Source organism: Molothrus aeneus, chromosome 12 (genome assembly GCF_037042795.1).
Source record: "Molothrus aeneus isolate 106 chromosome 12, BPBGC_Maene_1.0, whole genome shotgun sequence".
In the NCBI taxonomy this organism is placed as follows: Eukaryota; Metazoa; Chordata; class Aves; order Passeriformes; family Icteridae; genus Molothrus; species Molothrus aeneus.
This window is the reverse complement of record NC_089657.1, coordinates 268,564-292,520: the sequence shown is the minus strand read 5'-3', so window position 1 is coordinate 292,520 and position 23,957 is coordinate 268,564. Positions and strand designations below refer to the sequence as shown.

Sequence of the window (23,957 nt, the reverse complement as noted above, 5' to 3'; positions counted from 1 at the left end):
ATCTTTCTGTATTTCTGCCCAAAGGCAGGCTCATGGCAATCATCCTATGGGCATTAGGTCTGACTATTGTGACATGGCAGGGGAAATCTCCCAGCCTCAGTGTGAGGGAAAGCGTGCAGTTCACATGGACATTGATTACAAACACTCTCATCTGAGGCCTCATCCATATCCTCCTGGCTGAGTCCTACATGAGTGGGAAGGGGCTGACAGCATTCTCACCACTGCAGCAGGTTATTGCACTGGGATCTGGAAGAACAGTAGGTGACAGAGAGGTCCTGAGGAATGACACGAAAACACTGCAGGACACCATCAAAGACATTATTGATCCAGCCACTGGAATGAGATGTCTCAGAATTATTAAGATTAACTGCAGGGTTTACTTAAGAACAAAGGATCAATACTTAGCTTGGGAGGAATGATTTGGTGGAATGATAAGAAGTTTCTCTGTGACATTGAATGATAAACTCCCAGTTCTCATACACTGGGAGAGAAAAACATGTTTTCATGTTTTCCTCTAAGTAAAAACTGCCAGGTTTGCCATCTTTCTGAGGATGCATACAGAAAATGAAGGCTGTGAGGGAGACAAAAGGGATTCAAGTGTCGCAGACATCTTTTTGTGAAATCTTTTCTTAGGATTTTTCCTCTTCTGAGAAGCTGAGGCCTCAGAAACAAAATGTAAACAATGGTTATCTGCTGCTGTGGAATGCAACAGGTCCATCTGTGACTGGCCCATCTTGGATGTTTATAATTAATGGCCAATCAAGGCCAAGCTATCTCGGACAGAGTCCGAGAGAGCTGCCTTTTGTTATCATTCTTTTCTATTCTATTCTTAGCTAGCCTTCTGAGAGACGAAACCTTTCCTTCTATTTCTTTTTAGAATAGTTATAATGTAATATATATATCATAAAATAAGAAATCAAGCCTTCTGAACATGGAGTCAACATTCTCGTCTCTTGCCTCATCCAAGAACCCCCGTGAGCACTGTCACATTCAAGCAGTGGCCAGTGCACTCAGCTGCATTTCTCAGACTCAGTACTTTCAGGCTTCACAAGGGGAATACAAAGCCCATGTATACTCCCTAGCTCAAATTACTGGTAGGAACCCTTGTGAGAATAAAACTGGAGGTTCTAACAAGAAGGACGCCAGCATACAAGAGAGAACTTTAGGAAAAATGCTGGAAGGAAGGACAGCAATAATGATGAGGCTGAAAATTTTAAAAACTAAACTCCAAAGGGTCTGAAGACCACAGCAGTAATCCAACTAGAAAGAGCTGAATGATGGTAGTGAACTACTTTGATATGGTTCTGCATTTGAAAAAACAATTTCTTTTGTTGCAGTTTACAACTATTAAAAAAGTAACTAGAGAGACAATTTGTAAGAGCAATCAGAATCCAACCCTGCCCTTACTCATCAGCTTGTACTTCTCATGAACACTCACAGGAGACACAAAAATGTTTTAAGTGTTTTAGTTAGTTACATCATTTCACCAGCTTTCTTCAAGTCCTTCCACTTCCAAAAAAAACCCCAAAAAACCAACAACAAACAAAAACCCCAAACAAACAAACAAACAAACAAAAACAACAAATCAAAAAAGTAAATATGCCTTGAGCTTCATGATGCTGCAGCTTTGCTGAGCAGACATATGATTTTCTGTAATGAACTGAATATATACCTACTTGGAGTACAAGATTAAAGTGATCATTTACTCTAAGTGCTATGTAATGCAGACATAGTTTAAGATGCTTTATGACATCAAAGGAGAAAGAAATACTGAACACAGAACATGAATTATCTGTATAGCCCAAACTATACAGACATTTGACTTATTGCTTTGTTTTACAAAAATCACAAAAATTTGTCATGCTCCATACAGGAAGCTTTTCCTCTCACTGACTTGGTCAGATGTTAAAAATGTAACATAAAAGATTTTTCTGTTCTCATAAACATGACTTGCCAACAAAGAAGTTTGTTCTGCATGAGGTACTACTGGATCAATAAGCAAAAGGCCGAGAGGAAATGTAACCTACCAAAGAATAGACACATTTTGCTGGAACGATGTGTTGTCATTAGGTATAATTGGGCAAATGGCGGTGATCTCCAAAGCCTCAGCTGATCATATTCCCCTGGGTACATTAATAATTTTAGGGAAAAGTGCATTAACTATGCCTTGCTTTATTGTACTGCTGAAGTGGAGAACAGGTGTGAGAAAACAAACAAGTTTGTAATCTTTGCTTCCTTTCCAAATGAATTCTTAATCACTTTGGCTCTTATTTACATACAAGATTTAACTTTTTGATAATTATGAGAGCAACTTGGCAGCTTCCCTTTTGTGGCTCAGGTAAGCAGATTCAAGAGGCTTTTAATTCCTAGTACTAATACATATAGCTTATTCAGGTCTTTCTAAAAAGGCAGATAACATCATGCCCGCCCTTGACAAAATAAGCAAAGATCAACAACACAATTGTTGCCATTCTAGACTTACTTGCACTGAGAAGCAGGTCTTATTGCATCAGGATGAAAGCAGAATATCATTTCAGCCTTTGTCATGGGAATGTCTAGCTCTGTGCCAAATTTTGACCCTTCTTGATACATCTGATCAGTATGCTGAATTAAATCAACTGGGGCTGAGCAGTCCCTACAATTTATGCAAGCATGAATTTGGAGCAGTGTGGATAGGAAGAAAGAGGAATGAGAGTGTCTTCTCAGTGCTTGTGTGCAATTAGGTCTGATCATGGTTTACAGTGACACAGATGACACTGGTCTAACACCAGCTGCCCCAATTCTACTCTCAGTACCTCCATCTGGGTGACTGTGCTCCAACTCTTGCACCACCAATTCATTCTAAAACTAGTGAGTTCTTTGAATGAAGAAAAATATCAGAAAATTATCACCAACTGCTGCTTAATTTCAGGGTCACCAAGTGAGTATTTTAGTTTTCTCCCCAGTCTTTCTGCTCCCCTAAAGGCAGTTCTTCCCTGTGACAGATGCCTAAAGGAAAAATGCTCCCCTGCTGAAGACCCCTGGTGGAAGCATACATGTCACCTGGCCAAACAACTCAAACTTCTTTCTTTGCTCTTCAGTGGCTCAATTAGGAAGTCAGAGTGTTCTTGTTTCCAAGTCTTATATGAGATGTGAGACTTAATTTAAAGACATCTTGTTCAGTCAGAAGCACCTAAATGGTCATTGATTGTTTTTCCATAGATGGATATGTAAGTCTCTTTAAAAACACAAACTGTTTGTTATTTGTGTTCTGTTTCCATTGCTAGACAGGCTACAGGGTTTGTGTTAATATTACTGAAATAAGACAAATACAAGTTTGAACAAGCCAAGCCTAAACTCTTACACTCCTGAGTACCAGGAGAATTGCCATGTAACCAAGACAAAATTGTTCAGGCGCAGTCACGTTAATTAGAAATATCTGCAAGGATCCTGGAGAGAGAACATCTGGTTGGAAAATTTCCATCATCATTTGGATGCTGAAAATTCAATAACACAAGGACAATATTACTTTATACCAGTTAAAGATAATAGGATGGCTATAGCTCCCCTTTGGTTCATTGGGCTCTGAACAGCACAGCAGCACCTGTGCAGTGTTCAGGAAACTTCTGTCTGACCATCCAGGAGCCACTCTGGCATTCACACTTGCATCACCTGAGCTGGGACTGAGGCCCCTTTGCAGTTTCTACCCCCACTCTCACAATCAGACCAGGTTTCCTTACCTGGCTCGGACATAAATATATTTCCTGAAGTAGATAAACATTAAATAAGCAAAGACCTTTTAGCAACCTCTGGCAATATCAAGTCAGATAACACAATATCATTCATTTAACTTAATCTTTTCACTTGGGTTCCTAGGAGATAGCAGTTAAATTCTGCTACAATCACAAACTTACTCTACATCTATACAATTTCAATGGTTGCAGTTGATTCACATGCTATAGTAGGGCTCTGCTTCTGCTCTCACAGCCAGATAAAGAGGACAGTACCCGGTACCTAGAAGCTGCCACTGTTCCATATGTTGTCAGATCTTCAAAGGATCAAAGCAACCAAGACAACAACTACTTGAGCAAACCTGGCTACTTCCTTTGTGTTTAAATGGGAAAGATAACCCTTTGAAAATGTCACCACTTAACTGTAAATTCACTGTCATTACATTGGTTTTAATTTTTTGTGTTGTCAATTTGTCAGGCAGCTGAGAACTCTAAGAACAGAAGTTAGTGTAGAAGAAAAAAGAAGTTCTGTTAGTGTAGAACTAACAGAAGTTAGTTCTGTGGATTACAAAACTTGTAGTCTGCAGAATTTGTAGTCTGCTAAATTTTTAAGTAGGGAGGTCCAGACTATATCACCTTGGAGTCCATATTCTGAAGCAGAAGTCTAAATAAACCATGATCTACTTGTAATCAGAAACTGTTTTACCTCATAAGGTCCCCAAACTCTCTATTACTGTAGATCACTAACCCTGTAATTAAATAATCCGCAGCTACCTGAGGCTGAAAAGGACTTAATAACTTTGCAATTTAAGTTTGCTACAGAGTGAGCACATTGCACCTGTCTTGACTGGCAAAACTGGCTTCTTTATCCAAACAAGGGAAAGAACAAGCTAACTCAGAGCCCTTTTTACGTATAGTTTAGAGCTCCTCTGTAACCACTGCTATATTATGTCTGGCTGGGACAGAGTTAATGCCGGTGCCAGGCAGCCTCTGCATGTCTTGATAAGCTATTTCAAATGTCAAAATATTGGGTCATATTTTTGAATAAAAGCTATAAAAAAAGCTATAAAATAGAATGTTATGAAAGTTTTAACTTTGTATTTTCCATGATGATCTCTGAATCACTCATGGAAATGCAGGTGTGAAAGCAACTCCCAAGAGGTTTTTTTTTTTACTTTTTCTAGTTGCTTTACTTTTGTTACAGTTTCTAGATGTGTAATATTTGCTAGGATACCTATAGATCATCACAGAGGAAATTTAACAAAAGGATTGCTTTTATGAATGTCCTTTTTTCATCCTTTGGAAGTAATTCCAAACCCTGCATTCTCTTGTACCACATTCAAGGAAGACTATCACCAGCCATTCCAGGAGTGCATTCTAGAATTCCATCACACCATTTAGGTGTCAACATAGAACATTTCAAATCTGCTAGCAGCCTCAGCAAGGAAAGAAAGAAATTTGGAGGAGAAAACTGTTTATTAAAGGCATCAGCAGTTTGTAGAAAGAATCCTGTGAAATTGCTGATATTTAATATATGTATGATATAAAATTGTGTTTTTGTCACAATTGACCACACCAAAGCTTCACCAGAGTCAGATTAAACACGAGTTTTGTATTCACCATTTTCTTTACTAAGATTTGCATGCCATGCCCACCAGGCTTGGTGAAGTCTACTTGCTCCCTAGGAAAAACCCCAACAAACTATAAATAACAATTTTTACTTCTCTTGTCATAATTTGTGACTGTTAAAGCATATCACAAGCATCAAAACTCTCTGTATCGTATCACTATAGCTTATTTGCGGACAGGGAACACAAAACTCGGATATTTAAGGGCTTACTTAATTCCAGTTCCCATCTACGAAAAGTCTGAGTATGGTTTTAACTATAGTTGGATTTTTGCCTCAATGAGTCACTGAAAATCACAGAGCAATTCAATGTAAGAGACAGAAACAAAATCAGCTCAGTTCTCAGGCTCCATTCTAATCAAATAACCATGTGGTCTCCCAGCTTGGTGCTTATAAAAATACAAGATATATGCTGTAGTTTGCATCTGCAAACCATTCTCCAGCTACTTTTAAATGTATCTTTGTTCATGCTCAGGCTTTGCTGAAAACACCCAGGGGAAGAGAATGACACAAAACCTGAGAGGCATACAGACTTTGTGCCTCACAGTCTTCTCAGCAGAAGCAGGTGTTAAATGACTCAAGGAACTTCTACTCCAGTGCTACATGTTCATTCACTCAGCTTCCCTTGAGATGCACAGAGTCTGCCAGCTGGACTGATGAGAAGAGAAATCCACGAGAATATCACAGAAGCTATTTCTAAAAATCAATACTACTCCTGGTCTCAGCAGATACCTCACTGACCTCATGTGTGTCTTTATTGCCCCATAAAGAACAATGACTAGTATTTGTTCAATAATTACAATTCCTGTCCCCAAAATGGCATCTGAACACCTATTGATTCTCACTTTAGGCTGTTTGCTTGTAAACAAACCCATTAAGCACCCGTGGAAGAGTCTATCGTTATTACAATGACTATGAAAGTTATAAAGGTGCAAATTAGATAAAGGTCATTGTTGTTATGTAGCTCATAGTACAATATGAAAACGGTCTTGAGCAACTGGTTGTGGAGACCTTCCTCCCCCTCCAAGTCTCTTAGCCGCACATCAAGCTCCATCTAAATGACTGCGCACAATGAGCAAGGGAGCAGTTCTGTACTGAGTACTCCGTAAACTTCCCTCATATTAACCAGTTAGTTCACACAATCCACCAAGGAAAGAACTCCCAACCTACCGTGCTCTACAGAAGGCACACATCTGATATGGTAGCATATCAGATCTCTGGTGGCTTCTGTGGTTAGTCAAGTACAGGCAGTAGCACTTCCCGGTTGACTTCCAGCCACACCTCTAGTGCCATAAATCCATATATTTGCTACAGTGAAGGCTTGGATTCTAAGTAAGAGCTTCCAGTTTCATTGGTATCATTAGTAATGGTTGCAAGTGACAGGAATAAAAATTCCTGTAGCCATGTGCCCTGCAGACACAGTGAGACTGATGGACAATACTAGAAACAGTAAACTATATCATTAATATTTGCTAAGACCCTCCTATAAATGGCCTGTGCTGGAATCAGACAGCAAAACCTGCACGTCTTTAACCTTCTGGTAATGGCAAGTGACCAGCTTTCTTATAAGCCTTTTCTTACAAAAGGGAGGAAATTCATGCCAGGATAAAATGACTGTCTTCTTTCTTTCACATCCTTTTTCAACACTGTAGCAAAGCTCACAAATCAACTCTAACCTGGTCCTGATTAGCTTGATGCTGATTTACAGCTACCCAAACTCTTGAAAGATCAGATTTATGGCCAACGCAACTGACATGATTACCCCACCTTCTTGCTTCATCATTTCATACACCTCCAGGTGCACGTGTAGATGTTTGATAGGTCTACGTGCACATGGAGATGTATGCATATACACCTAGATTTAATTCTAACTCTCTTGGGAAGACAGTTTCAGATTTTACTTCACCATAGTACTTCTGACAACAGGATTCTGATCTTCACTGTTGCTGTGCTACAGGACTCCTAAAATGAGTAGCTGAAAAGATAAAATGTCTACTCTTACTGCAGGAACATGGTCAGCAAATTTAAGCCCTCAAAAAATGAGTAGACCAAATAACTTAGTAACTATTAAGAAAGACAAAGGTACTAGACAAAATAGACAGGAACAGTTCATAAGTAAAATCCAGCATTACACACATTCATCATCACAGGCAGACAGGAACGCCTGAGGAGAAGGAGCAACACCTGAACTGTTACCTAATTCAACCAGATCAGCTGGCATGACTGGTACCAGAAGTTAACTTTGTTAGTTAAACCAGATTCCTGTTCAAAATTCCTCTCTACGTCTGATTCTTCTCCAGTAGAAGAGCAGTTCTTAGGTGTTGTGTATAGATAGGCACAAACACATCTGCCTTGCTGAGGTGGTCCTGCCACGGGCCCATTTCCCTTTCTTAGCACATCAACATATACAAGTTAAGGGTAAATCACATTTGTGCTGCATCCTTAAAGCCAGGCTTGAGGTCACTTTACAGAATAATTTTAAATGAACTTTGAACATTGTCTTTTACAACAGCCAAATGCAACAATAAGATATACACGTCTTTAATTTTAAAAGCTGCTATAGAAATATCTAAATTTTGAGAGGATGATGTTCTACAGTGAGGCACAAGGAACATGTCTGGAACTTTTCATTCTGCTTTTACATCCTATTCTTACTTGTGCTCTCCGATTCCCAATCACTGGGGATGCACCATTTGTGGCAAGCCTTCAGGAGCTTTGGAGCCTTGTACCTGACAACTGTACCAGCCAGGACTGGCAGGCAGACTATCCAAATATGCTCTCTGCTGATTGCTTCTGGTGAACTGGACAGGAGTACTGGCTGCAAGCTCAGGATTGTGGACTTCAAAATCCAAATCAGCACTTTCAAACACTTGGTGCCAAACACTAAATCTCTTAGCAACTCTACCTCATCTCTTCACACCAAATTATGGCTTCTCTGTCATAATTAGTATGTCTTAGCAGTGAGTGTAAGGGACAGGCACAGAGCAAGCACATCACCATGTCACTTCTTTAATTTCTATGGAAGTAGTGATCTTCTATCTACAACCATCCAACTGACTTTGCCATTTACCTCACAGTGTGAATCAGAGTTGCTTCTGAAAAGTAAGCTGAATGTTTTCTACCATTCTAAATCAAATTTCCCCAAATCTATTCTTGCTATATGATGAAACTTGCCCCAGTTCAAACATAGTATTTTGGCAAGGTGAACTGAGCTGTAAATTTGCTTCATCTGATGACTGTTGGAAGTAAACAAGATCTTGAGTCTTGTCATCAGTAGCTGCGAAAAAACAACAGGGTGGGCAGCTGGAAGGTTTTTTTGGTGCTTGGAGGCATAGAGCCATGTCTGTTTCAGTAAGTGACATTTGTTTTGAAAGATCCTGGACTGTGACTGAAACAAGAATCAGGGCACAGAAATATTCTTTCTGATGATGGCAATTTTCTTCCCAAATCACAGGGTTCACTTGACTAGAAAACTATAGAAATAATTCTGCATAAACATTGTTGAGATAATTACAAAATAAAGAATCACTACAATGAATCTATTGAGATCTTTAATTCCAAACTGCCACCCTCCCAGAAAGAATAAACTGTGAGTTAGTCTGACTCTTAAATATACAATTAAGCCTGTCAAGTTTTGGCTGCCTAATATGCTGTTTAATATTGAAAAATCTGTCATTTAACCAATATGTGGCATTAATGTCATAATGCTTTGGGTTTGCTTCCTCATGAACAATACAACTATTTAGCCGAGACAAGCAACATGTTATTTATACACCTTTTGGCAACAGTTTTAATGATATGTGGGATACTGCCCTTTCCTTCTAATATAATAGTTCCCTTTTTGGATTGAAATTGATGAGGAGAGCTGTGTATGTGTTCCATGAGGAATTTACTCAGTAATTCTATTAAGGGCTTCCTCACAAAGAAATAAATGTTCTCAATCTCCTTCAATACTCATCCTACTCATTATTTAAAACAGAAGGCCTAATCTCTCCATATATTAAGTTTCCTCAAAGGGTTTTCTATTAGTTTCAATGAATTCAAAAAATTAGGCTTCAACACTTTTATGTTTGCAAAACTATGAAAGTCTGGGCCTTACAGTCAGAGCAAAAGGTTTTGCCATTTCTGGAATTTTTGACAAGGAGGTGTCAATTGAAGGTTACACAGCCTTCAAAAGGAATCCTTTACACATCCTTACCATGTTCAGGTCATGCTTCAAGTGCCATTCAACATCAGCCAGTAGAGCTTCTAATAATTTCACCAGATTCTCCAGCCCAATTCCTTCACCTGGGTGCAACTAAAGCTCAGCCCCAAAAGGCTGCAGAGCTTACATCACAAACAAGTGTTTACCACTACAGACTCTTGCACTAGGCAACAAGAGAAGTACTGTGGTGGGGGCTCAGTGCTGGAAGAAAGAGAACATGATAGACGAGTTACCTTCATTTCCTTCCTAGATTTTATATTCACAGCTAATGAAAACAAATAGGAAAGCTGTCCTTATTATTCCTCAAGGGTTTTGGTTTTGTGATGACTTGCAGCAAAACCAGCTGGGCTATGATAAACTGATCTGCTGTCCATCTGAAGCCCCCTGGCTGGGTACGTTTACACAAAGGGATCTTTTTTTTTTGCTAATACTGGTGGTGACCACAGTAGGCTGCATTTCAAAAACCTCCTTCATGTGTCATTACATCCACTCAGAACTGTCTAGGTCCATTTACTTAGCAAATGAATTTTGGGGACTATCTATTCTATTCTATTCTATTCTATTCTATTCTATTCTATTCTATTCTAGCAGATAGAAGTTGGTTAAAACTCTGCCTCCATTAATTATTAATATTTAATACAAGGTTTGTAGATTAGGTATAATATCTTCTATTGTAGTGACATCTATTGCCATGAAAAGCTGACAGTTCTGGGAGATCACAAGTCCTTTTTTGATTCTAAGAGGAGAGACAAACTTTCAGACATGAATGCATTTCCTTGGGCCTAAGAAAGGTTTGTACTCCTGAAGGCTTGCCTCCCACGTAAAACTATATTATGGGTCTAATATACCATCTAAAGATCATTGTGGCTGTACATACTCTGGCACTCCGATGTCATTAAAATCAAAATGAAGAAAAGCTGGAATTATACCTCTCACAAAAATACAATACTACAATACATCCTCCTCCAGGGCAAACTATTTACCTGTTCTTATGCAGGAAGGATCATGTTAAGATATCACATGGAAAGAGAGAATTGTCCACCTATTACTGATATCCATCTCCCTAATTTTCTGCCTGAGTAGTTCAATCAAGGAACAAACCGGGCGGAGTGATATGAAGAAACTGTGCTTTTACATTTTCCAGAGAAAACAAAATATCTGATTTGACTCTCATTTCTGTTAGCAAACAAGTCATTCCTAATTCACAGCACTGTTAACAAGAGGAAGTTCAGACAGAACAGCTTAGATTTGCAGTCATTGCAAGAAATACAATTCAGGAAATATCCAAGAGGTTAAAGTTATTTAAAGAGATGAGAAGATCAAAATTACAGTCCTACTGACAGTGTACAGTTAATAAAAATTAATGGGATGCCTTAAGTAGTCAGTGAAGGTATTTCTCTCATTCTTGCACACAGAAGTAAAGCCATGTAGGTAACCTTTTAAATGAGAAAGATGTGTGTCTTGTGAGGTTCTACCAGAAACCAAACCTATTTTCTATAAAGGAAGGCTAACTTTAGACCAGAACAGATTCTGGTCTCACTTCCTAATTCTAAAACTACGGATCTGTGACAAAGGGCAAACCACTTAAAATTCAGCGTCTCCTAGTGAAACTGGTAACAAATTCAATGAGCCATAGATTCCAAACAAGAGTATTTTTTAGTCCTATAGGAAAAGAAAAGCAGTTCCCATAACAACTTCCATATTTCAGGATTCCTGGAGGGATGACTATACTAAAAATGAGCAATGTACTTCAGTTACTTATCTCTGACAGTGACACGAGCAAGGCAGTCAAAATAAGATGTAGAAATTCAAAAATCTGCCAAGGAGAACTTTCTGCCCAACTCATGGCTGACTAACTGTACAAAACACATCTATATTCTTTAAAACAGAGATGCAACTAGGGTTAGCAGCAGATTTCCTCATTATTCCCCTTTGAGATCTTTTTAGGGACCAGCTCTGTGCCCAGTGACAGCCCCAATGTGAAGGCCCCATTGCTATCAACACCAACACTGAGCTGGACAAGTGCTCAGCACAAGTGGAGGCACCAGGATCCTGGTGCCACATGGTGAGTGACTGCAGCAACACATGCAACACGCAAGCTGGAGAGGGGAGTATGGGAGACCTCAGTCCTCACAGATCACATGTATGGCTCTGACTCTGGTTTTGGAGGAGTTATCTGCCTCCCAGTTTTTTCATTTAGAAGCACCTTGAGAAGCTGGGGTGCCCTTGAGAACGTTTAAAAGAAAATTTGGGAACTTCCTCAACTGAGCTGACACAAAAGCTCAAGGGACTTGATGCACTTGTGATAAAATACAGCAGTTGGACAAAGGATTGAGGATCACAGTGATGCTGAAATGCTGTATTTAGGTGTGAAATGTGGTAGTTCAACATCTCTGTGCAATTCTAGAACCTACCACAGACTTAGATGTGGACTGGGAGCCAAACCCTGTGCTGACAGAAGCTCTGGGCAAGTCTGGGGTGTCAATGTATTTGTGACAAGACAAAAAAGTATAGCTTGGAACACTCTGGAGTTTGAGGAAACAAACTCTCCTTCCTACCCATGAATTCATCTCAGTGCCATGAGTAATTGTGCAGTCAGGGGGAGGAAAGAACTTTTACACTCATTAAACAAACCTCCAGAAATCTTTTAAATAGAAAAATCATCTGTAGGGGAAATGAAACTGAAAAAATGTAGCTGGAAAAAAGCAAAACAGAACTCTAAAAGAAAGGATATCATACTAAAATCAGACAGTTTTCCAGCTGTGAAATAGAAAAAGGACATTTTTCATTAAAAACCCCAACTCTCTGAGGTGCTCAATTTTAAGTTTCTTCCTTTAAACAAAGCATTAAAACTACTAAGTGAGTCCAAAATACAATAAAATAACTCTGAGCAAAGAGGCAAAGCTGGCCAGACCGGAAGTCCTGGGCATTGCACTGTGAATATAATTTTGCACCTGCTGAAGAGCTTTGCATGGGGCTGTAATAGTAACACAGTGCTTTACACATGTTCTCTAAAAGTAAGCTCAAAAGTGTGTCAAGAAGCAGATTTTAAGGAGAATGAAACCAGGCAGTTTCCCACTTCATCAATGCCCACTTTCATAGGGCAATACAGTAACTGTTTAAACTCAGGTGTCGTACATGAGAGACCTTATGGAGTTACTACACCTAGGAAATGCCAAGGAGTTGTCCCCCCCTGCACGAGCAGTGCTGTGTGGAGCAGTATGTTAAGTAGACAACAGGTTAAAGACAGGGAGTCTTATTTCAAGTCACAATAGTATAATGCTTTTTGAGGCACATAGCAGCAACATAAACATGTTTTAATATTTAATGCTATGCACCTCATATTCTAAAATACTTTTTGTGGAAGCCTATGCCAAAAAAATATGGAGCTGTGAGCCAGAAACTGTGAGCCAGAAACTGTATAGTGTCATTCAGAATAAGAACCCAGGGTATACACTTATTTAAATCTAATCCATTACATTTTTGCCATTGTCTTTCTTCCCTAGCCTAATTAATTACCTACCTCTCTGCTTTTATTCCAAAACACTTGCTTAATAAAGGACAAACAAGCTTAGTTTTGTTAAGCAAAGAAAACCTCCTTTTCTTTATGCTGAGTTACATAAAGTTCAACATAATCTCTTTAGAGAATGGGAAAATAATGGTTTCGGGGAGCCGAGCATGGATTTATGGAGGCCAGCAGATAACTGTGTGAATCTTAAATGCATTCAAAATGCAGCTCTCTGAGAGCAGTAAAAAAAAAAAAACAAAAACAAAGCAAAAAAAACCCCACATCATATCCCCTCAATTACCTCAGAGCTGTTTGCATACAGGGTCCAGAGGCAGTAGACTATAAGTACAGAGACGTGAGCCCTGCAGAGAGCACACAGCAACGCTTCTGTTGGACACTCCGTGTGCCTGCAGCAGCAAAAGGGCAACTGAAGCTCAGGTGCACAAACCTGAGCTTTAAAGGACTTGGCAGATGCATCAAGCAAAAATCTGAAACTACAAATCAGGTAATTTATCAAATAATTTCCTTTTTAGCAGATTTTACTGTTCTGTCTAAAGATTGCTCTGAGTCAAATTGCCTATGTGATGTTCTTAGGGCTGTTACTCAAGGATTTGATCAGAACTGATAAAAACCTGCCAATAAAAAAGGTAATGAACTGATTTTCTATTTGGGAAATTTGTAGGACTTCATAAAATTGTGCATTTCTTTTACGTTCTGAAGATATAAGATAAATGACTGCTACAGTAGTATTGAAGAGGTATTCCATTCTACTGAAGGAACTCTGCTTACTGTAAAATAAATCCCTAAGCATGTTAGGAATTCAGTGCTAGCTAGAAGAAATAGGAAAACACTTGGTATCTGGGCAAGAGGTAATAGAGGATACAATTATTATTATGTTTCTGAAAAAAATTTAAGGTACTTCCCTCATTTGTTTCCATGCAAGAAATCTCCCTGCCACACAGAGCATAGCTGTCTTCTTAGCCTGACAAATACCCAGCACATGGCTACTTTAAATGTATGGAAAAAGATAGCAAAAAACTAGTGGATTATTTAGGTTTGCCTTTAACTAAGGGTGGAATGGAAGTGCTGCTAATCTCAGTATCATTTTAAAAATAACTCTTAGCAAAGGGAATTGCCTGATGGAGATAGCAGGTATAGATGTCTACACCTTGTGCATACAGAGTTCAAGGAGGAAATTATGTTTGCCTCTTGACAGAAGGCAGAGTAAAATCACTGTTTGTCAGAATCACCCATGCCTCAGGAAGTTCATATCATATTTATTCTGCCAGAAAAATGAACAACCACCTGGTTTTAATTATGAAGAATTTAGATGCTTTGAAGGATAAAAAACAAACTGAGAGGTTAGTAACAGAAACGAGGAAAGACCCTAAGAGACTTCAATCCCTGCAGCAGTGCCATGTTTGTTTTTCAGTGTCTGGAAATATTGCTGTTATTGCTAGGTTTGCTTGCTCCATCCTCCTCCCCTGTTGTTCTCTGTCCAATGGAAGTTGCAGGAACCCCTGTCCCACAATGCCATCCATCCAGCTGCCCCTGCTACTCCTCTTCTTGACCTCGTGTGGTGTTTGCTTCAATGGGGAACATCTCCTTCCAGACAAGAGTGAGAACATGGGAAAAAGTCCCCTGGAAGACATCCTTCAGAGATCTGAAAGCCTCATTCTTCAGTCTGTCCTCAAGAAAGCTGAAAAGGAGGAGATTAATAAAGGTACATATATCACTGGGGACACCCATTTGGTAATAGCATAGCACTTGACTGAGATTATTAGATCCAAGGTATGATTTCCAGGTCTTAATCTTCTTGCTTAGCACTGGAACTAAGGGGAAGGGAAGGATAAGAGGGCTGCCACAATACACTGACAGACAGTTCTTCACAGATGCTTTCTTTTCTAAGATCTCTTTGCTCAGGAAAGGCTGTACTATCACTAAGCAGCTGCTGCACAATGAAAAGGTTAGAAGCTTGTCACAGAAAACCTGCTTGTCCAGCAGGTACTTCCCTAGGGAAGCTCTAAGAGGTCCCATGAAGGGCATTCTGCAGCTGTGGACCCTGTACCTAATGTAAATTCGAGGTGGGGGTGCTGCCATTCACCTACTGCCCTGATTCACTGGTTCCTATCCCTTAACAGAGGCAGGCTTTTTCCACGGCTGGGAATGCTAGAGGCTGCTCCAGTGTCTACATCTCCCACCTTGTAGATGCTCTGCTACCAGTTGTCACAGCAGTGGAAGATCAGACTCAGGGATTGCAAGAAACAGCACAGAGGTGCCTTCCAGCAAATAGGAGCACTGGGTCTTTCCAGAGTGGAAGACGAGCTGGCCCCAAGTGCCCACAGGAAAAGCCATTCTCCCTCTTCACATCAATGCTGAGAATTGGTTGTGTTGATCCAAGCACTGAAATAATAAAAAGAGCCTAAGAATGAGTAAGATATACTAATAGTGTTATGACTGGTAGCTGGAAATACTGAGTTGGCTTTCAAAAAGCAACAGATTATGATCCTGCTCCACAAATTCCTATTACAACTTCCTTAGGGAGGATTATGGGGTTTCATTAACCATATTCTTTTCCTTGGACAGAATCAATTGCCCCTCTGCTACAAGGGCTTTCCAAAAGACAACACCCTGGGGAAAAGTACCTAGGTAACCTGGAGAAGAGACAGCATCCTGGAAAAAGAGATGTTGAGGAAGAGACATCTTATGGAGACATTCAGAAGAGGCAGCACCCAGGAAAAAGGGAGATGGAAGATGACCTTGATGTCTATCTGGAGCTGAAAAGGCAACAGCCTCCCAGCAGAAAGTCACTGTTGGATCAGTTTGCTTACAGCCCTAGGGCACAGCTAACCTACATGAATGAGTTATCCAAAAGAGAACATCCAGGCAGAAGATATCCGATGTACAGGCACCACCGTCCTAGCAAAAGAGGCTGGAATTATGAGGTAGACGAATATGGTGAGAAACGCCAGCATCCTGGAAAAAGGTACTGGAATTCTGACAGCTCAGATGACACAGGTCCCTGCAACTTTCAGGAGTCACTCACTTGTCACAAAGGCAGCTTGTTGCTTGATTTAGTAGAAGATGTTAGCAGAGACAGGGTAGAAGAAAAGCGTCAGCACCCAGGAAAGAGATCAGCATGGGAAAGTGAAACAGAGGAATGAGAAAATAATTGTGTAGCACTTGCATTTGGTGAAGTAAACTGCCAAAATCACCAAATCACCAAAACATCCCGTTCACTTTTTTTTGGCTTCCTGCTGCTGACCTCTGCACCTACCTTTCAGTGTGTTAATGCTCCCATCCAAGTTAATGGCTTTGTCACACACTTAAAGCAAAGGAACTAAAGGACCCATCTGAATGGAACAGGCAAGTACTGAGAATCTTCAATTTCCCAACTTTAGGAAGAGTGCTTATTTTCTTAGGAGCCCAGACCCCAAAATAATCCAGCTGTGTGTTCCTAAATGAATAAAACAGGCTCTTAAATTTCTGTTCTGACGCTACTGAAGTAGAATAATTATATGGTTTCCTCTCACATCAGTGCAATCAGTAAATAGTGAGGAAGAAAAAAGAACATATGGCAATTGTTTCAAAATTAAATAGAGCAGGTTTTCAGTTCTAAATAATAACGTTCTGGACACCTGAGTCCTTGTACACTACAATCTGTCCAGACAGTAAACACTATAGAGAGACAGGAACAGTTTCAAGTGGAACAAAATAAATTAGTGATTTCATAGTTTGTCTTGGAACTGGCACAGGAAAACCCTCTTCACCTAAGAGGCTACAGAGTGCAAATGGTTAATGCATCCCTGAACATCTCAAGCACACATTGTGACCCCCCCTGACTGTGTACAGCCCACACAAGAACTCCCACCCTGGTGTGTCCACACTTCAGTCATGCCACTTGAAATCATGCCTTCTCCTCAGGCATTTAATAATAAAGCAAGAAGAGATCTGTCTCTTTCAGTGAGGATTTCTGATTTTTCTTCTCTCAAAGGAATGCTTTTACTTTCTGTGGTCAGACTTCCAAAAGTGTTTATTTGATATGAGTTATTCAATAAACAAGAATAGTCAACTCTGGTGTCCTTATTGGTTGTGCAAACACACTGCAATAATGTGAAAAACATACAACCAACTCAAGCTAAATAAAATAACAACAAAGGGTATTTTTCTATGTACAATCTCCTTGCATGCTGGTGGTCAGCACATGCTTGTACTTAAACTATTTCATTACTGAAGTGGAAGGATGATAGGCTCCCTTTTAAGATCTTTCACCTGTATGACACACATAATTATGCATCTAGGCTAAACTCACATCAATTGTGTCACACACTTCACAGGGAACTTGACAAGAAGCTGATTTCCTGTTTGTGGGTCTAAACAATATTTACTGCTTTTTGCAATTGATATGCAGTTACTGAGCACACTGTGTTACTCATATCACTTCTTGTACATTCAAAGAGGTTATAGCACATCAATATTTTGCTAAAATGTTATTTCTACAAACAAATGAGTATATTTTCCATCAACGTTCATCCTCAAGATCATAGAGACACATTAGCTGACTTGGAACTCCTCCTCAGTTACAGAAGTCAGCTTTGCAGAAATCAGTTTAGCTACCCTGAAGAAAAATAATTCATCATCTCACAAGTTTCACTGAAGTTAGATGCTCACAGGTTGATCAACACTTCATGTGGTCTTTCAAACAATTTCTAACTTTGGAGGTAATATGATGTTCCGTATGTGACAATGGACAGACATCTTCTATTGACAGGGGGTTTCTAATAAACAAGTGCTGAAATCCTTAGAGAAGATAGGTGGGGACATTCCATATACTTCAACTTCCTTCAGCACACTTTCTGTATATGATGCCTTTTAAAATGCTTCATTTGCATTTTATCAGGGAAAAACCGATTTCTCTGTAGAATACCATTTCATATACTGTTTTGGCAGTGAATGAATGCTTCTTAAACCTTGGGGAACACTACTTGCTATGAAATTTTCAAAATAAGTGAAAAACAGAAAATAAAAAATACCAATTTGGTAAACATGGGTTACAGCAAGGATTACATATTTCAAAAGTTCTTTTTTTTAACTCACTCCAGTATTTCAAAATGTCCAGATTCTTATTTTAATCAAAAGGACATTTTCTTCCAGTATCTGCGTGAAAATTTCATCTCTATTTATTAATTTTTCCTGTTTTCTGCAGTGTTGCAGGCATACAGGCAAGTACACTCCTTCTCCTACAGACATCATTCTCAGAGCATTGACTACCACAGGGGATTTCACGCTTTTGTGAATATGAAGCACACACAAGCACGTGTTCAAAGTTAAGTATTTGTCAGATTTATCTGCACCTTAAAAGCTTTTTGATTCTGGAGTTTGGCTAAGAAACTAAGCAGAAAATAGACAGCTTTTATCCTATTATGCCATGCTTATTTGAATAGTAAATATAGTGCAATTTCTTAGCAATATGAACAACTTAGATACAAATATACTGTTTAGTCATAACATAAGAATTAGTTAATTGCACATCTCTCTCTCATCATCTTATTTTTATTGTACACCTTCCCCTCACTGCCACTTCTTATTAGAACTTAGGAGAATTTAATAGCCATGCAAACATCCACAAGTAACTAGCTTTGCTCTGTCACTCGCACTGACAACTGCAGAACAGGCCTTACAGTTGCACTGTTCCCTGAGGAAGTGCTCTGTCTGTCAGACAGGCTGGGGCTCTTCAGGAATGAGAACAAACCAGCAGCAGACTTGGTCCAAAGGTCATGGAAGTCAGTAGCAAAATCTGCAGAATCTGAATTAATTCCACAGAGCAAAGCTGTGCAATGGCTCTAATGTGGCAGCACAGTCACGCAAAATCTCATTTCTAGCTCTAATTGAGACTAAACCCACCTTGCACAGATGAGTTCTTTGTTGATTCCACTGCAGTTTCATATATCTGGGTATTATTACCAGTTACTGAGACATAAGGGAGCTTGATTTGTAAAGCACAGATTTTACAAGTGTCTTCAAAATGAGTTTTGTTTTAATGGGTGGAGAAAGTTCATGAGAACCAGCTGTATAATGAACATTCCCTGCAACTATTTTCAACACCTCTCAGCATTACTGTTCAATGCCCCCTCCCACACACTTATGAGCCTTGACCACTTTGCTGACCCACTGTAATTAGCATGGGCTGAGTGTTTCCGAGGGACATGTGGCCCCAACAAACAACATTATTACTACTTATAATGGCTCATTAGTTGAAGAAAGTTTGAAAACAGCATCATCATCACCACCACAGCTGAAGTAGAGTCACTGCTTCCCTGGTAACTCACTCAGTTAACATTAAAGGGTCAGCTGCAACTTTAAAGCACCAGTCAGGTCAGGACATCGTTATAAATAAAAAATATGATTGAAAAAAGTCAAGTGGAGAATGCAAGAGGGATGACACTGTGTGAGGTCTAGATTGTACAGAGGCATGACACAAAAAATGAAGACAGGGAAGTTCTTCTGATTCTAGGAAATGGGTATGTGGACTATCAACATTGGAGTGCAGAAGCCTCTCTTCCCCTTCTGATAAGAACAGCGTGAACACCCCTGCAGGGTAATAAGGAAAGGCTGGACACAGAGACCTTCAATAAAACCAGATGGGAAACTCCTTGAGAAAAATGAGCTAATGTACCTGCCTTAAGACTACTTTTAGACCTATGTGAAGACATGTGTGCTTTGTTTCCTTGATGAAACCAATACAGCTTATATGTACTAAGAAGGAAACAAAAGAAAAAACATTTGTCAGGTACCAGCCAATTCACCTTGTCTGCTTCCCCAAGATGGAAGGAGCACTGGCTGAAGGAGTGTTACTAGATCATAAATTGTATTGGTACGCTAGAGCAGGATACCTGTTTCTGATATACATGGGGCATTCAGATACCAATACAATGGAATGATCCTAGCCAAAGGGTGAAACCAGCTCTTGAACTTATCTCAGCCACTGTGGTTTGAACTAACAGCCAGTGATCCAGACAAGACAGCAGTAGGCCACAGAAGGGTTGACTGAAGGAACACCTTCCTCACTTACAGCTAACATTTCCTCACTTTCTTCCTGTTCATACGCATTGGAAAGAGGGGGAATCTGGACTTCATAGATTGCACAAATACTCCTACAAAATGGAATGCGGGTAAATGAGAATCCAACATGCCATAGTTACTTCATTGCCATCTTCTCTCTATAATGGATGTAATTAATATGATGCAGCATAGACTGATTAGTATAGGGAAAAATGTTAGATTATGACTCAGAAAACTAGGGGAACTGATCTGAAGAGTCTGCCTGAAATATTATTGCTGATTTAAAGTAATTTTCACAGAGAAGCATATGTTTTCACCATGAATTCCCTCTTGATTTTGAAGCCGGTACTGTGTGGAGTGTCTGAAGAAGCTTTGTGAAAAAAGAAGAAGAAGAGGAGTAAAGTCTAGACAAATGAAAAATATAGTAAGAATTTATGAAAGGTTCTCTGAGTCAAAACAGTCAAGACAAAGAGCAAGTGATGTTGAAACACCACTTTGAACAAGCAAGTGGTGTTGAAAAAGAGAGCAACAACAACCTTACAAAAAATCATAAATCTTTCCCTATGAAATACCAACTGGTGGGGGTATTCTACTTATTGCTTTTAGACATGCTGTCTTCAAGAAGGGCATCAGTTGCTGCACAAGCCTGTAGACAAAAGAGAAGATGAGAGGCTAGAAGAGACAGCACCCAAATGTGGTGTACTTGACATTTGAAATGAGCCCTGAATGGAATCCATGCATTGTGGATGGATGCATCCATCTCTTACAGTTAAACCTTTTAATTAAATGTAAATGCAAAGAAATCCTGAATCTTCCCATCTCTCTTCTTTATAATTCACCTACTTTATGTAAGTGATGCCACTCCATGGCACTCAGGACCAATAAGACAGATTATTCAGCAGTGTTAAGGGACCAAACAAACTTGAGATGATGACTGGCTTGCAGGTATCGAAGCAGTTAATCAACAAATCAGATAAAAGGGGCTCAACAAGTAGTCAGCTGCCACTCTAACAAACCATGAGGCTGTCAGTTTGGATTGATGAGACTGCAAACACAGTAAAAATCATGGATTTGGCATGGAAATGTTGCTTCTATCCTGTCTACACAGACCAATTAAACAGATTTGTTATGTATCAAAATGTTTAGTATAAGCAACTTGAGTATACTGAATATATGAGCTTTGGTAAAATGAACAGCAACATGAAAATATTTTAGTTCTCTGAACGAAATGAAAAAATACAGGAAATTTTAGGTCAGATCCACCTAAACAAACAAACAAAACATCTCTGATAAATTAAAATAAAAGATCATTAACGTTGTAAGATGAGTTTTGTGCTACCCATTTCAATGTTAGGAAATTTAAAATTAATTTTAAAAAAATCTATCATTAAATTATAAAATTGAATTTAGGTAAATTTAGAAAACAGCATTAAATTAAATTAAGTGACCGTTTTGTTTAGGGAATATTTAGGGAATACAAAGAACATTCTGAAGAACAGTCTGATTTTTCACTCTGCTTACACTCTGTTTAGAGAGTCTATATTGAACTCAATGCTGTTAAACTTCAGGTATTTTAAACCTTTTTTTCGCTATGTTTGTGAAAAACATTCCACTTGAATACCCTGAGTAGACAGGCATCATTAGCATTTACCTCGCCTGTGCAGAGGTCAGATTCCATTATTAAATATTCCAAATAGTACTGAAGGTATTACAAGAAGTCGAAGAACACAGATGGCCCCAACTGGAACATATTTCTGATTGAGCTGTGCCACGGCTATGGGGCCAACTGCGTCCCCCTTCTCCACTGTATTCCGAAATTCAGCCCACTGAAATTTCTCCTCTTGGACATCAGTAGCAATTACCAATTTAGCAACAGACCAGGTCCTAAAATTCACAGTTAAGAGTTATCACAACTTACAAACGTATTTTACCACTTACTTTCTTACTCTGAGCTTTTATATCCCAGCGGCAGGATGAGGCAGTACAAGTCCGACTTAGCTGCTGGAGCGAGTCCTTCTGTGCTACTGTTTGTTTGCATTCGTTCCCTGTGAGCCATTACTGATACAAATGAAGCCCCCAAGAGAACCTGTAGAATTGCAGTAAGGTTAAAATTGTCACCAAATACCTCTTCCTATTGCAACTAGCTGGATGAAAACTAATTTTTGAAGCACTGTAAACTGAATTGCTATAGACTGATCTGGATGTTTTTACTTTGTGAACACTCTCTGTATGGGGAAGTGTGATGAGATTGACCAAATAACATCAGCCAAAGTCTTTTTGTTTATACCAGCACAAAACTAGATCATGCTCAACATCTGTTAAGGGATATGGAAACTCAAATTTCCCTTTGGGGAAACTGATACCATTCCACACATCACTGTATCTCGCCTAACTTTGTAGTATCAGTTCTCTAATTGTCTCTGAGATATTCCCAGTAAGTCTAATACCCTCATAAAGACCCAAATCATATTGAGAGGTGCAGTCACTTTATGGGGAACCAGTTTCTCAGGAAGGGATAAAGTCCACTTATATTCAGAAACAGGCAAACAAGTGGCATTTTTCTTTAAAAACGTTGAATGAAATGTCTCTTTTCAAGAGTGATTGACACTACACAGTGTTTTATCAGTACTTGAAGAAGATTCATTTGGTGAGATGTGTTCTCATATCTGTGGTGAAATGTAGAACATGCAAAGGAGCACAATTAACTGAAGATACAGTGAAATGTTTGATTTCTTGTGTAGACCCCAGCATGGCATCATCCTCCTCACAACTCACTACAGGCAGTCCTCACTGCATGGTTTGTATCCCAACAGGAGGCTACCAGACTTCAATTGTTCTATTTACCACTTTAATTAGCCTTGAACACTTTTTTTTTTTTTTAATAGAGCAGTTAGTGAAGCTGAGGAGAGATAGGGTTGAAGAAACAGCTTGCTGTTCTGTACAGCCTCGCTTTTCCTTACACACCTGATTCTTACTACCTGGGAACGGCAAGGCAGGATGGACTGCCCGGGTCCACAGGGCTCACAGCCCACGGGCAGGAGAAAACCTTTACAGCGAACGCGTGTGCAAGGCACGGCCGAGGCCGCCACGGGCCCGCCCTCGGCTGCTCCCGGACGGGCTTGGGGTGCCATCTAGTGACCGCCACGGCTCCCATCCTTCACCCACCCCTTTTTCTGCCCGTTCCCTACACATTCGTGACAAATCCAGCACATGAAACAGGAACCAGAAAACTGAAACACTCACAGAAACCTCCCTAAAAGTTCTGCGATATGGATCTTGCCGTTCTTCTAGAGACACGTGTATCGCTGTAGTGTTCTTGAGGACAAAAGGAGCAACAACAAAGGCAGCTGGTGCCACTTGGTGGCGCAGATAGGGCTCATCACCAGGAAACTGCCCGGCTCCAGCAAATCCAGACACCACAGCCGGTGAATCCTCGAAGACACAGCCTCAGGCTGGTTCTCTTCCTCCCCTTTCCATCACGATCCGGGCTGAAAAGCTTTTAAAGGGCTTAATATAGAGGGTAGAAGAGCAGAGCATGATGAGTCAAAGTTCACCTTTAATGGATAGGACTCAAGTGTAAATAACATTGCCACGTAAAAAAATCTCTGCCTCCAAGTGCTTGTAATCCCAACACATGAAGCCAAAGTGTGGTCACACACTCCTATTGTTTCTAGTCGACTGGACTGGGAGTGTGTGAGAGAAGGGACTGCTGCCAGCTGAGACTAAACAAAAGCCGGCATCAGAAAGGGGGACACTGGAAATGCCCTGCCGTTGATTCCCACAGATCTTTGTCAGGACGCAAGCAGTGGGATTCCTGGGCTTCGTCTGTGGCTGAATACGCCACCG

At 39.8% G+C, this 23,957-nt stretch overlaps 1 protein-coding gene across 7 annotated transcripts; it reads left to right on the top strand.

Annotated features, from left to right (window-relative positions):
- Positions 1–13,434: 13,434 nt before the first annotated feature.
- TRH (thyrotropin releasing hormone) lies at positions 13,435–17,121 on the top strand. 7 transcript variants are annotated; one of them, XM_066558339.1, is made up of 4 exons: positions 13,435–13,554; positions 13,644–13,696; positions 14,564–14,772; positions 15,636–17,121. In XM_066558339.1, exons 3-4 carry the CDS (start codon positions 14,580–14,582, stop codon positions 16,211–16,213), a joined length of 771 nt encoding a protein of 256 aa, XP_066414436.1. In that variant the 5' UTR covers positions 13,435–13,554; positions 13,644–13,696; positions 14,564–14,579; the 3' UTR covers positions 16,214–17,121. The 7 variants fall into 7 exon arrangements, with proteins under 7 accessions (XP_066414436.1, XP_066414433.1, XP_066414434.1 ...); XM_066558336.1 differs by having other exon boundaries at positions 14,558–14,772; XM_066558337.1 differs by having other exon boundaries at positions 14,510–14,772.
- The last annotated feature ends 6,836 nt before the right edge of the window (positions 17,122–23,957 follow it).